Source organism: Oncorhynchus tshawytscha, unplaced genomic scaffold (genome assembly GCF_018296145.1).
Source record: "Oncorhynchus tshawytscha isolate Ot180627B unplaced genomic scaffold, Otsh_v2.0 Un_contig_7554_pilon_pilon, whole genome shotgun sequence".
NCBI lineage: Eukaryota > Metazoa > Chordata > Actinopteri > Salmoniformes > Salmonidae > Oncorhynchus > Oncorhynchus tshawytscha.
Window position 1 is genome coordinate 40001 of NW_024609352.1, and position 15268 is coordinate 55268.

Below are 15268 nucleotides of genomic sequence, written 5' to 3' on the forward strand. Positions count from 1 at the left end.
TCATCCCTCTCTCCTCAGGAAAGAAAGGAAGGCGCAAAGCGAGGAAGACGGACGCCAGCGACCTGACCCCTAACCCTGTGAAGCTCACAAACATCGGCGAACAGCTGCAGAAACTCAACGCCACCATAGATGGGATGGGTCCTGTTAACGACCTGCCTGTTGTGGCCAGGGCACGCTCACGCAAAGAGAAGAACAAACTAGCTTCCAGGTACGTAGGGAGGGAGGGAGGTTTATTCGTTGTTAGGCCCACAGAACAACACCATCTCTATCTATCTAATCTCTATCTAATCTGATGGAGTGTGTCCTGACACTACTTGTGTGTTCACAGGGCCTGTCGGTTGAAGAAGAAAGCGCAACACGAAGCCAACAAGATCAAGCTGTGGGGACTCAACCAGGAGTACGGTTAGTACCAACATGGCAACCCTAACCCTGCTCTCCCTTTTCTTCCCCATCCAAACCTGGCAACCCTAACCCTCCTCTCCCTTTCCTTCCTTTCAAAACCTGGCAACCCTAACCCTCCTCTCCCTTTCCTTCCTCTACAAAACCTGGCAACCAAGGCCTCCTTTCCCTTTCCTTCCCCTATCGAAACCTTGTCACTGACTACTACCAATGTGCTATGGTGAGAATGATTATTGAGAGATCTCTTAATAACTAAATACATTCCACACAAATTAAATTAAATGTATCATCAATGAGACTATTAAGGCCTATACAGCATTTGCAAAGTCATCAACAGCTATTGTTTAAATTCAACCTAGGGTCCAACTAAAGATAGACAATTCAACCTAGGGTTCAACTAAAGATAGACAATTCAACCTAGGGTTCAACTAAAGATAGACAATTCAACCTAGGGTTCAACTAAAAATAGACAATTCAACCTAGGGACAACAAATTCAAAGGGTTCAACTAGGGTTCAACTCAACTAAAGATAGACAATTCTAAAATTCCTAGGGTTCAAAAAATAGACAATTCAACCTAGGGTTCAACTAAATTCAATAGACAATTCAACCTAGGGTTCAACTAAAAATAAATTCAACCTAGACAACTAAAATAGACAATTCAACCTAGGGTACAACTAAAAATAGACAATTCAACCTAGGGTACAACTAAAGATAGACAATTCAACCTAGGGTACAACTAAAGATAGACAATTCAACCTAGGGTACAACTAAAAATAGACAATTCAACCTAGGGTACAACTAAAGATAGACAATTCAACCTAGGGTACAACTAAAGATAGACAATTCAACCTAGGGTACAACTAAAGATAGACAATTCAACCTAGGGTACAACTAAAAATAGACAATTCAACCTAGGGTCCAACTAAAAATAGACAATTCAACCTAGGGTCCAACTAAAAATAGACAATTCAACCTAGGGTACAACTAAAAATAGACAATTCAACCTAGGGTACAACTAAAGATAGACAATTCAACCTAGGGTACAACTAAAGATAGACAATTCAACCTAGGGTACAACTAAAGATAGACAATTCAACAACTAAAATAGACAATTCAACCTAGGGTACAACTAAAATAGACAATTCAACCTAGGGTACAACTAAAAATAGACAATTCAACCTAGGGTACAACTAAAAATAGACAATTCAACCTAGGGTTCAACTAAAAATAGACAATTCAACCTAGGGTACAACTAAAAATAGACAATTCAACCTAGGGTACAACTAGACAAAAATAAAAATAGACAACAATTCAACTAAAAATAGACAATTCAAGGGTTCAACTAAAAATAGACAATTCAACTCAAAAAATAGACAATTCAACCTAGGGTCCAACTAAAAATAGACAATTCAACCTAGGGTACAACTAAAATAGACAATTCAACCTAGGGTACAACTAAAGATAGACAATTCAACCTAGGGTACAACTAAAAATAGACAATTCAACCTAGGGTACAACTAAAAATAGACAATTCAACCTAGGGTCCAACTAAAAATAGACAATTCAACCTAGGGTCCAACTAAAGATAGACAATTCAACCTAGGGTTCAACTAAAGATAGACAATTCAACCTAGGGTCCAACTAAAAATAGACAATTCAACCTAGGGTCCAACTAAAAATAGACAATTCAACCTAGGGTCCAACTAAAGATAGACAATTCAACCTAGGGTCCAACTAAAGATAGACAATTCAACCTAGGGTCCAACTAAAGATAGACAATTCAAGCTTTGTTTGATTTCAATTTTATCTCCAAGTTAATTATTAATATGTTGGATTCACGTCTCCATCACAACCAAAAATCTAAGTTAAATAATGCACTTTACATCAAGTTTGATTTGATTTAGTCCTATTCTTTAACTTTGATTCTTGGTTGAGATTGAGACGGGAATCCAACACACAAATGATTAATTTGTAGACAAACTGGAATTAAAACCAGACTCAGTGGCAAAGAAATCTACATCTCAACACAATTCAATATCACTTTTAGAAAGCCTTTTAACTTATCGACAAGTTAACAAATAATATGTTGGATTCACATGTCCAACTAATCCAAAAAGACACTTTTTTAAGCCAGTGGCTCGGGTTAAACTATCCAAGCATTCGATATCCTTTAAATGTTGATATTTGTCTGCGTTATTACAATTCAATACTATTTCTGTAAGACCGTAAACAGCCTGAAGTTAAGGCTGTCGACAAAGTAATGTAATAGTATTTATTCAGCCTTAAAAGGAGTAACACATCCATGGCCACATGTTGAGGTTCGCCTACAGTAACTATACATGTCTTCTCATGTCCTCATAGAAAGCGCGCAGGTCTGCGGAGATGTTCACAATTACTATAATAATCTGAACAGACTCTCTAACAGCGTTGGTCACTTGCACCATCTGTAATCCAGGTCATTTGGTTGTGCTATCAGATGAGGCACAGTGATATAACACGTTCATTTCTGACTGTTTTCCCACTTCAACTGTGTTGTGCGTTTAAATGGTTGAAAGTGAAACACATTTAGACATCTCAACCAAAACATCGGACGTTGTTTTCCCATTGGGATTTGTCTTTTAGGAGGTTGGTTGAAAGCATAGTGATAACACTGGGATTTGTCTTTTAGGAGGTTGGTTGAAAGCATAGTGATAACACTGGGATTTGTCTTTTAGGAGGTTGGTTGAAAGCATAGTGATAACACTGGGATTTGTCTTTTAGGAGGTTGGTTGAAAGCATAGTGATAACACTGTGATTTCCACTACTTCTGGCTGTCTTTTTGAGTGGGAAGATGAAGTTTGAAATGTGATTGAACAACATCTGAACCAGGGGTGAAAGTAGAATCCATTTCTTCCCAGTACGGGACCTCCTACGTGTGCAAGCGCTCGTAGAACAATCACTTCCAAGGTCTCCTTTACTAGGCTGTCTGTTCTCATCCACTCACAACGTATTACCTCCCAGCAGCGGAGAATGGAGAGAGACCAAGGTCTCCTTTACTAGGCTGTCTGTTCTCATCCACTCACAACGTATTACCTCCCAGCAGCAGAGAATGGAGAGAGACCAAGGTCTCCTTTACTAGGCTGTCTGTTCTCATCCACTCACAACGTATTACCTCCCAGCAGCAGAGAATGGGAGAGACCAAGGTCTCCTTTACTAGGCTGTCTGTTCTCATCCACTCACAACGTATTACCTCCCAGCAGCAGAGAATGGAGAGAGACCAAGGTCTCCTTTACTAGGCTGTCTGTTCTCATCCACTCACAACAGAGAATATTACCTCCCAGCAGCAGAGAATGGAGAGAGACCAAGGTCTCCTTTACTAGGCTGTCTGTTCTCATCCACTCACAACGTATTACCTCCCAGCAGCAGAGAATGGAGAGAGACCAAGGTCTCCTTTACTAGGCTGTCTGTTCTCATCCACTCACAACGTATTACCTCCCAGCAGCAGAGAATGGAGAGAGACCAAGGTCTCCTTTACTAGGCTGTCTGTTCTCATCCACTCACAACGTATTACCTCCCAGCAGCAGAGAATGGAGAGAGACCAAGGTCTGTCTGTTCTCATCCACTCACAACGTATTACCTCCCAGCAGCAGAGAATCCTTTACTAGGCTGTCTGTTCTCATCCACTCACAACGTATTACCTCCCAGCAGCAGAGAATGGAGAGAGACCAAGGTCTCCTTTACTAGGCTGTCTGTTCTCATCCACTCACAACGTATTACCTCCCAGCAGCAGAGAATGGAGAGAGACCAAGGTCTCCTTTACTAGGCTGTCTGTTCTCATCCACTCACAACGTATTACCTCCCAGCAGCAGAGAATGGAGAGAGACCAAGGTCTCCTTTACTAGGCTGTCTGTTCTCATCCACTCACAACGTATTACCTCCCAGCAGCAGAGAATGGAGAGAGACCAAGGTCTCCTTTACTAGGCTGTCTGTTCTCATCCACTCACAACGTATTACCTCCCAGCAGCAGAGAATGGAGAGAGACCAAGGTCTCCTTTACTAGGCTGTCTGTTCTCATCCACTCACAACGTATTACCTCCCAGCAGCGGAGAATGGAGAGAGACCAAGGTCTCCTTTACTAGGCTGTCTGTTCTCATCCACTCACAACGTATTACCTCCCAGCAGCGGAGAATGGAGAGAGACCAAGGTCTCCTTTACTAGGCTGTCTGTTCTCATCCACTCACAACGTATTACCTCCCAGCAGCAGAGAATGGAGAGAGACCAAGGTCTCCTTTACTAGGCTGTCTGTTCTCATCCACTCACAACGTATTACCTCCCAGCAGCAGAGAATGGAGAGAGACCAAGGTCTCCTTTACTAGGCTGTCTGTTCTCATCCACTCACAACGTATTACCTCCCAGCAGCAGAGAATGGAGAGAGACCAAGGTCTCCTTTACTAGGCTGTCTGTTCTCATCCACTCACAACGTATTACCTCCCAGCAGCGGAGAATGGAGAGAGACCAAGGTCTCCTTTACTAGGCTGTCTGTTCTCATCCACTCACAACGTATTACCTCCCAGCAGCAGAGAATGGAGAGAGACCAAGGTCTCCTTTACTAGGCTGTCTGTTCTCATCCACTCACAACGTATTACCTCCCAGCAGCAGAGAATGGAGAGAGACCAAGGTCTCCTTTACTAGGCTGTCTGTTCTCATCCACTCACAACGTATTACCTCCCAGCAGCGGAGAATGGAAAGCGACGTCTGTTACACGAAGCACCAAGAAGTGTAAAGACAGAATGAATGCGTCCACTGCTGTCCGCGGGTGTTCTCGTCGACCCACATGGCATTTTGGAGCGTAGGCTATACCACCCGTTTTCAAGTCCATTTGCTCATTTCTCATGCATTTGACATGCGGTAATGATAAATAAGGGTGTAATATCCTACAGTTTTCTACAAATTTCTACACCAAATATTACCCACATTTCCACGTTGAAATGACATGGTGTGCCCATTGGGAAGCTACAGATGTAGGATCTTAATTTTGAGTTTGCTACAGTGGGAAAATAATCCTGCAACAACAGGGAATCTGAATTATTATGTGGATTATAATTTCTTGTAGGGGTTGATACATTTTACATTAGGGCAAAATAAGTCTGACATTTTAAAGTGGAAATTACAAACTTTAGAAGCCTTTGTAAACCTCGAATACACTGCAAGTTTTCATTTCCTGCTGTGCAGGAAAATTCTCAGCAACAAAAGACGGATCAAATGAAGATCCTACATCTCTGTATTGTACATCTGCATAATGGTTTCTATGGTACAGCAGTAGGGGAACATAGAACAAAGACGCTGTCCCCCCGCTGCTCCTCTCCTCTGTAAAACAACCCGCTCTGTGTATCAGGTAGAACGTCACATTGAAGTGACGCTGATGGGAATGCAACACAGCACAACGCCTATAGCGGAGCTGAAGTGTAACCCTCCCTCCCTCTTTCCCTAGTTGGACCTAACCCTCCTTCCCCTCTCCAGATAAACCTAGCAACCCTCCCCCAATCCAAACCTGGCAACTCAAAACCTCTTCTCCCCTTTCCTCTGCCCAAACCCGGCAACTTCCCCACCTCCCTCCCCTACCCAGTCCCATCCAAACCTGACAATCTCCCTCTGCTCTCCATCCTCTCCCCAGTCAAATCTCCCCTCCGCTTCCCCAGTCTAACCTGGCAACCCCGGGTTAACCTGTTGGAATCTTCCCAACAGCTCTTTTGTTGCTGGAATTCCAAACATTCCAGAAGGCGGGCCAACATTCCGCTGCCTGAACGGGCGGGGGCTTGTGATTTGGCCTTAGTCCCCTTCCTTCCCCTCCATCCGTCACTAACAGAGGTCTAGGAGCTGGAGCCTAGGCAGGAGTTTCACCTCATTTGCTCCCTCTCTTCATTTCCTCACTCTCTCCCTTGCTCTCTCTCTCACCCCCCACCACCCCATAAACACACACACTCCCCTCTCTCTTCCTCCCTTTCTCTCGTTTTATATGTGTGTACAAGCCTCATGTTTCCATGTGTATAAGCAGTAGACTGGGGAGTTCACTTCAAAATGACTGGAGCTGGGACACCTGCCAACTCTGGACAGCCTGACCTCCATTACTCTACAAAGTTGTGTGTGTGTGGTGTATGTGTCCGTCCGTGTGTTTAGTGTCTCCCAGAGAGCCTGTCCTTTGGAGGCAATAGAAGGAAATCTGGAGCGAAGGATGTGTGTGAGAGGAGGGGAGGGCTGTGTCCTCTACAGGGAGATTATTATCTGTATTAAGGCGACAGAGAGCATTATGGGAACTGTAGTACATCATGCTGCATTATCCATCTTCTAACTGCCTGCCAACTGAAGCCCATTCAAATAGAGCACATTGATTTCATTAAACAATGAACTGAATAGTATACAGCTACTTCAACAGATTTTGTTTGTGTGTGTGTGTGTATAGAGAACCTTTTGGGGGCGTTGCTGAGGATCAAGGACGTGATTGGTCAGAGGGTGGAGCGCAGCGGAGAGGAGGTGGACAAAGATGAACGAGGGATGACCCAGAGACTGGAGGACATACTGAAAGAGTCCAGTGGTGAGGGAGGGAGGGGATGATGACAGCTTTGCACACTCTTGGCATTCTCTCAACCAGCTTCACCTGGAGTTCCCACATATGCTGAGCACTTGTTGGCTGCTTTTCTTTCACTCTGCGGTCCGACTCGTCCCAAACCACCTCAATTTGGTTGAGGTCGGGGGATTGTGGAGGCCGGGGTTATCACTCTCCTTCTTGGTAAAATAGCCCTTACACAGCCTGGAGGTGTGTTGGGTCATTGTCCTGTTGAAAAACAAATGATAGTCCCTCTAAACCCAAACCAGATGGGATGGCGTATCGCTGCAGAATGCTGTGGTAGCCATGCTGGTTAAGTGTGCCTTGAATTCTAAATAAATCACAGACCGTGTAACCAGCAAAGCACCCCCACACCATAACACCTCCTCCTCCAGGCTTTACGGTGGGAAATACACATGCAGAGATCATCCATTCACCCACACCGCGTCCCACAAAGACACAGCGGTTGGAACCAAAAATCTCCAATTTAGACTCCAGACCAAAGGACAGATTTCCACTGGTCTAATGTCTGTTGCTCATGTTTCTTGGCCCAAGCAAGTCTCTTCATATTATTGGTGTCCTTTAGTAGTGGTTTCTTTGCAGCAATTCGACCACGAAGGCCTGATTCACACAGTCTCCTCTGAACAATTGATGTTGAGATGTGTCTGTTACTTGAACTTTGTAAATAATTTATTTGGGCTGCAATTTCTGAGGCTGGTAACTCTAATGAGCTTATCCACTGCAGCAGAGGTAACTCTGGGTCTTCCTTTCCTGTGGCAGTCCTCATGAGGGCCAGTGTCATCTTACATCTTAGCACTTGATGGTTTTTGCGACTGCACTTGAACTTTCAAAGTTCTTGACATTTTCCATATTGACTGACCTTCATGTCTTAAAGTAATGATGGACTGTTGTTTCTCTTTGCTTATTTGAGCTGTTCTTGCCATATTCATAATAATAATAATAATATGGATATTTTACCAAATAGGGTAAATCTTCTGTATACCCTCTACCATGTCACAACACAACTGATTGGCTCAAATGCATTAAGCAGGAAAGAAATTCCACAAATTATATTTTATGAAGGTACACCTGTTATTTGAAATGTATTCCTGGTGACTACCTCATGAAGCTGGTTGAGAGAATTTCAAGAGTGCACAAAGCTGGCATCAAGGCAAAAGCAGGCTATTTAAAGAATTTCAAATATAAAATATATTTTGATTTGTTTAACACTTTTTTTTTGGTTACTACATGATTCCATATGTGTTCTTTCATAGTGTTGATGTCCTCACTATTATTGTACAATGTAGAAAATAAAGAAAAACCCCTGAATGAGTAGGTGCTCTAAAACTTTTGACCAGTAAAGTGTATATTTGGGCTTCTTGTGGTCAATTTCCAGTCTACTGATTATTTGTAATTATGTTCCGACCCCCTGAGAGGGGAAAGGGAGGGAGAAAGGTAGATGGAGGGGGGGACGGAGGGAAAGGAAGGGAGAGGTAGATGGAGGGGGGGACGGAGGGAAAGGAAGGGAGAGGTAGATGGAGGGGGACGGAGGGAAAGGAAGGGAGAGGTAGATGGAGGGGGACGGAGGGAAAGGAAGGGAGAGGAGAGGGACGGAGGGAAGGGAGAGAGGAAGATGGAGGGAGGGGATGGAGGGAAAGGAAGGGAGAGGGGTAGATGGAGGGAGGGGACGGAGGGAAGGGAGGGAGGGAGGGGACGGAGGAAAGGAAGGGAGAGAGGTAGATGGAGGGAAAGGAAGGGAGAGGGGTGGAGGGAGGGGACGGAGGAAAGGAAGGGAGAGGTAGATGGAGGGAGGGGATGGAGGAAAGGAAGGAGAGGGGTAGATGGAGGGAAAGGAAGGGAGAGTGGAGGGAGGGGACGGAGGGAAAGGAAGGGAGAGAGGTAGATGGAGGGAAAGGAAGGGAGAGGGGTGGAGGGAGGGGACGGAGGAAAGGAAGGGAGAGAGGTAGATGGAGGGAGGGGACGGAGAGAAAGGAAAGGAGAGGGGTAGATGGAGGGAAAGGAAGGGAGAGGGGTAGATGGAGGGAAAGGAAAGGAGAGGGGAGAAGGAAAGGAAGGAGAGGGGTGGAGGGAGATGGAGGAAAGGAAGGGAGAGAGGTAGATGGAGGGAGGGGACGGAGAGGGAAAGGGAAGATGGAGGGAAAGGAAGGGGAAGATGGAGGGAGGGGACGGAGGGAGAGGAAGATGGAGGGGGGACAGAGGGAAAGGAAGGGAGAGAGGAAGATGGAGGGGGGACAGAGGGAAAGGAAGGGAGAGAGGAAGATGGAGGGGGGGATAGAGGGAAAGGAAGGAAGGGAGAGAGGAAGACACATATTAGAAGCGTAAAGACACAGAGTTCAACAGGGGGAAAAGACGTATCTCTATTCTAACCTCAACATCTGCGTGTTCTCAGGTCCTCTAGTGGCTGGACGGACCAAAGAGTTTGTCCAGAGGATCCTGGAGGTGAGTGGAGGGGGGCTGACCAAGGCTGGGGCCAAGGGCAAAGACACACAGACCCCCCCTCCACCGGGAGAGGGGACAGCTGCCTAAAGTTAACCCCCATCCTCCCTGCCCCCCTGGACCGGGAGAGGGGACAGCTGCCTAATGTATCCCCCCCCATATCACCCCTGCCCCACCCTGGACCGGGAGGGGTCAGCTGCCTAATGTACCCCCTATCACCCCTGCCCCACCCTGGACCAGGAGAGGAGACAGCTGCCTAATGGACTGGCCAACACCACCAGCTCCCCTGCGACACCCCTCGGACACAGCCACCCACTCCTACCGTCCCCCACTACACTCTGTCACCTGGAGAATAGGTGGATGGAGAAAGAGAGGGAGGAGGTGGGGGAGACTGAGGTTTGAGTTCAATCTTCCTCTGTTTCAGCTCTGTTTCCTTCTGTCTCTTCAGTAGCGCTCTGTAACTCCTTACCTTCAGCTAATCACCAACACAGGCTAACTGCTGACCATGTGTGTGAGTCAGCTGATCTGTGGCTGTATGTGTGTGTGTGTGTGTAGTATGAATGTGTGTGGTTGGTTTAATCTCTCCCTTCTTCAGTAAACTGTATTGGTATCCCATTGTGCCTATATGAATAGACATTGCACTGTTTGTAGATGATAGAGAAGTAGGCAGGGGGTTGGTATGAGGGTATAGGGTAAAAAGAGAAGTGGGAGGGAAGGGGGGTGGGGGGGGGGTCATGTTCAGTAGGCCACAACGTTCCTTGGAAGGCTCAGAAAGAAATAGACTGTATGGAACAGACGTGCATCTCTGACATCTAGAGTAAGGAGTAATGTCTTCTCTATTCACAACATTGCTATCTGCAACATTTAGCAGGCTTGGTTACACCCTCCTGGAATCAACCCTGCTAGTAAAGATCAGTGGGATGAGCCTCTTTTGACCAGCGAGCGACATAATTGGTGCTTGCCACAGAGGGCATAAATGAGCACTTTGATTCGTAGCTGTATCCTGTCTATTCCCCTTTGAGAAATACCTGGGTCCTGTTCATCAGGCACCAAACGTAACAAAAATGACTGAAACAGGGAATATTACCTGGACTTCTCCAATAAGAAACGCAAATGTTTGTTTTTTTCCATTGCAAAACATCTTAAAACGTTTTGTTAGGTGCCCCAATGAACATGACCCTGAAAATGCAAGTTCCTTCTCTCAGAACAACCAGAGAACAGAGGATGAACTGTGATCACACCAAACATCAAAGCAACTGTAGCAGCTAAGACTTGCGGAGCTTTCGTCACAGTTAGAAGAAAGAAAAATTAACTTTAAAAAAAGAAGCTATTAAATCCAACCGACCAAAGATGACACGAACAGCTGACATTTCAAAGAACTGAAATGAAAGCTGAAGTGATCGGCTGTTACCCAACCCTCTCCCTCCTACTACTGCCGTTACCCAACCCTCTCACTCCTACTACTGCCGTTACCCAACCCTCTCCCTCCTACTACTGCCGTTACCCAATCATTGTATCATCAATCTGAAGATAAAGTTGAATTGATTAATTAAAAAAACGTTGATCGTTTTAATGTTTACCCTCACACATCCTTTATGAAAAGGATGCCTTTTGCTACCTGTATTATTGCCAAAAAAAGGTTGATTTGATACATCAATCAGACACTCATTAAATCACTGTTAACATTTAAATCTGAGAGGAGTGTTGGGTAAGGCTAGCGTATACAGGACATGCCCATAGAGATGAATAGAGGGCACACTTCCCATAAAGTTAGGTGTTCTCTCTTTCCCATCTCTATGGAAGTGACTGAAAGCTCCTATAGGTCTGCCTTCAGTGCTACAGCATAACGCTGTCTGGGTGTTTGTGTTCGATATAAACAGAAAACACAAAGGGATGCGTCTGTCCTCCACGCCTTCTGCTTCGTCTGACTCCTTATGTGAACCTGTAGTGCACCTTCCTTTCTTAAAGGCAACAAGAGTCAACCGCTATTGTGGTGGAGCGTTTTTGTTACATTTGTCGTTAAAGTTGTTTGTGTTTTGTTGTTTTGTTTACTCACAAAGCCATGCTCCCACAAAGTGGGGATGGTATTTTAGCGACTAGAGAGTCTGTTCTGCCCATAGAGTTAGAAAGAGGGCCTATCTTTTTTTTTTCTTTTTTTTTTTACAGCCCTCTTTCTAACTCTATGGTGCTGCCTTTGTTGGCCAAGCCAAAGGTGGTGTTGTAGCAGAAGTCCGACGTGATGCAGACCAGAGAACATTGTGTTTTAAAGGCCAGAGAGTGTCGTTGGTCACGCCAGTCACAAAACCTATTTGCACTGCGGTGGGTACAACCAAACACCTTCTAAAGAGTCATGTATCTGCACCTTTTTTTAATCATGTTTATTGATTGACAGCCTATTTTTTGTATTTGGTCATGGTTTTCAGCAACAGAGACTGTTGTTGTCTGGGTTTGTAAATGGTGAATATGGTTTCTGGTTCAGTATACTATAATATACAGTGCTTTGGTGAAATGTAACTTCTCACCTGAGCAACAACGTGGCAGAACATTCTGCTAATGTTAAAAGGGCAATGTTGTGTTAACCTAGAAAGGGCAATGTTGTGTTAACCTAGAAAGGGCAATGTTGTGTTAACCTAGAAAAGGCAATGTTGTGGTAACCTTGAAAAGGCAATGTTGTGTTAAAGGTCCAATGCAGCCATTTTATCTTAATATCAAATCATTTCTGGGTGAAAATTAAGTACCTGACTGTGATTGTTTCGAGTTAAAATGGTCAAAATGAAACAAAACAAACAAAAATAGCTTCTTAGCAAAGAGCAATTTCTCAAGCAAGAATTTTGACAGACTGTTTGGGAGTGGTCTGAGTGGGGAGGGGAAAACTGAAAACTAGCTGTTATTGGCAGAGAGGTTTGGAACTCTTTCTCATTGGTCTATTAAGTAATTTTCCGATGTCACCAGGCTGGCCAATACTCCATCTCACCAAAACCGCCTGAAATTTCAGCCTGTCTTTTCAAAGCACTTACAATAAAAGTGCATTATCATAATTTTCACAATTTCAACATATTAACCAAATCAAGTGTTATTTGTCACATGCACCGAATACAACAGGTATTCGGGTAACAACCTTACTGTGAAATACTTTGTTCAGCAGTCTTATGGCTTGTTAAGGAGCCTTTTGGACCTAGACTTGGCGCTCCGGTATCTCTTGCCGTTCAGTGGAAATATATATATAAAACACAGGAAATCTAAATTTTGTCTGCACTGGGCCTTTAACGTTGAAAGGCAAAATGTTATGTTTGAAGTGCCTACTAGATCTGAGTCACATAACCTACAGTACAGTATGCCTGAACAAAACAACCTAGCAATGAACATACCGACTGGGCACAGATTGGTTGAATCAACATTGTTTCCACTTCATTTCAATGAATTTATGTTGACCCAACGTGGAATAAACATTGAATTGACGTCTGTGGGTTTTCCCCCAACGATGTACACAGTCAAAGCAACCAAACAAGAGAAGAAATAAATACATTCACGGCAGGACAATTTCAGAGGTGGGAGTGACAGATCGCCATGGCGATGTTAAGCAATACTGTTCTGTTTTTTCAAAGAGAACCAAGCTTGAGAAACCCGGGCTGCGTTCCAGAGCCAAATGTTCCATTCTCACCTATGGAAATTCCATCCTTTAGAACGCCCCACCAGCGGGCTAAAGGGTCATTTCCCTTCAACTATTTGGCGCTCGGGTGCACCGGCTGCTGCTGTGGTGATGGTCCTCAAACTGAGGTGTGAAGATACATAGAAACACCAATGTCCTGTTTCAATACTTTTTTAAAACATCCTTCTCTTCCTTGACATTATCACTAATATGATTTTCAAGGAGGAGAGGAAAGAAGGAATGCAGCATTTTTTAAAGTTTAAAACAGAGCAAGAGGACACGGGATGGTTATTACACAGTACAAAACGGAGAAACTCCTATGGGCTTCAATCTGGAACGTTTCCGTGTAACTTTGGTAGTCCTGAACGCAGCCCGGAGCACTATGAGGGAACACGATGCCAAAGACAGATGGTGGCTGGATTAACAGAAGAGACACTGGAGAGGACGACCAAATGGACAGTCAGGTCCATTACGTTGAGGCACCTTTTACTAGGGGACAGGCCTCTTCCAAATCGCCCAAAACAACACAATGCTCTCTGAATGTTTTTTTTTAACGTTACTCATAATGTGTATCATGATGAACTCACAAACACACGTTGTGATTTGAGCTCACAGTGGCTAGTATGATAATCATCATCTCTTTTAGGGGTGAATAGTAACTTCCGCGTAAGTGACATTTTCCCATTGATTTCAATACATGACTAAGTGAAAATTCGACTCAAAGTTAGGACCTCTGTGTTCCAAATGTCCATACTATGTATTATGGAGCAATGTAGTGGGCAGATAGTGTTGTGTACCCAGTGGGCAAAAGCTGGTTGAAGTAATAATTACAACTAGTTTATTACCAGAACTGGTTGTAATCTGGTCCTGATAAATTCATTTCTATCATGTCTTTCGAGCTGGTTAGTATTGAAGTTGGAATGCAAGCCTTGGTTGATTGCCTCGCTCTGTGTTGGTAAAATGGTGGAGAGTGAGTGTTACTGTACTGTGGTTATATATTTCTCTCTCTGGGAGGCTTCTCTTCTCCACACACACACACACCGTGCCAGAACAGTCACACGATCTCTTCTCTGGCAGGAGCACTAGCACTGCCCTCCTGCTGCTTTCTGCAACAACAACTGTAGAAATAACTAACAAACTCACAAACTCTTGTTGGTTTCCCTCCCACTTAGACCTACACTAACTGGATTCGTTGTTTTCCCTCCCACTTAGACCTACACTAACTGGATGTGTTTTTCCCCTTCCTGTTCATGTTGTGTTTTGGGTTAACTTTGATGGAGCGGGAGTGGCGGCGAGGTCTTGGCAAGGACTCTCTCTACACTCTGCTAGCATTCCTCCCACTCACTCTGCTTCTCAGAACACTGTTTATGTTTTACCTTGAATAGAAGGGGGGTGCCAGGGGAAAGTAGTCGAGTCAGATCTCCAACTTCAGCCCGATTTTCCACCTGGCATATGGGGGGGGGGGACAAGAAGCCAGCCATCTGGTAGATCACAGATTGGGTGCATCCGAACTGACTCCCTGTTCAAGATATAGTGCACTACTTTTTCACCAGGGCCCATAAGACTCAGGTTGTAGGGCACTGGTCAAAAGTAGTCCCCTATAGGGAATAGGGTGCCATTTCAGACCAGCCATTTACCCAGCTCCCTGGTCTAACACAGCCTCACACTAAAGGGAAACTAAACGAGTGGGCTCTGACATAACAGGGAGAGCTAGCCGATCCCAGAGACGGATCCTTCCTGATAATACTGCCTTTAGAAACCCAGTTCTAGAATGCCTTTGAGCAAATCGACAACAAGGGCTGAATCCAGTTTGAACTGACAAACGGTTCAACAAGTTTGAGCACTGTATTACACATTTGTAGGATGCATTTTTCTGCCAAATGTCTAGGCCTATACTGTAGTATGTTATAACGAGGTTGACAATACAAAGTGTTCTTGCTACTTTTTCCATGTTCATACCAGGAAGAATGGAGCATTACCTTGTGTTCTAATCTAGTTGGTCTTCTGTAGGTGGAGAACACGATTCTCTCCATTCACTGTCTGAAATGGATGAAACTAAGGAGGTGAATTCCACCTTAGCTCAATCAGTGTGTGTGTGTGTGTGTGAGAGAGAGAGCTGAAGAAGGCTTGTGTGTGCTTTGTTTAAAGCCTGAATGGGCTCGGATGTAAGATGACCCT

General features: G+C 44.6%; 1 protein-coding gene across 6 annotated transcripts in view; it reads left to right on the forward strand.

Moving 5' to 3' along the window:
* The window catches only part of LOC112230089 (CREB3 regulatory factor), a 29617-nt gene extending 20057 nt beyond the window's left edge, over positions 1-9560 (forward strand). For all 6 annotated transcript variants that reach the window (XM_042314960.1, XM_042314959.1, XM_042314962.1 and 3 more), the window contains exons 6-9: positions 19-208; positions 329-402; positions 6841-6972; positions 9395-9560. In XM_042314960.1, coding sequence (XP_042170894.1) covers positions 19-208; positions 329-402; positions 6841-6972; positions 9395-9531 — 533 coding nt within the window. In that variant the 3' untranslated portion in view covers positions 9532-9560. The remainder of the gene's footprint in view (positions 1-18; positions 209-328; positions 403-6840; positions 6973-9394) is intronic.
* The last annotated feature ends 5708 nt before the right edge of the window (positions 9561-15268 follow it).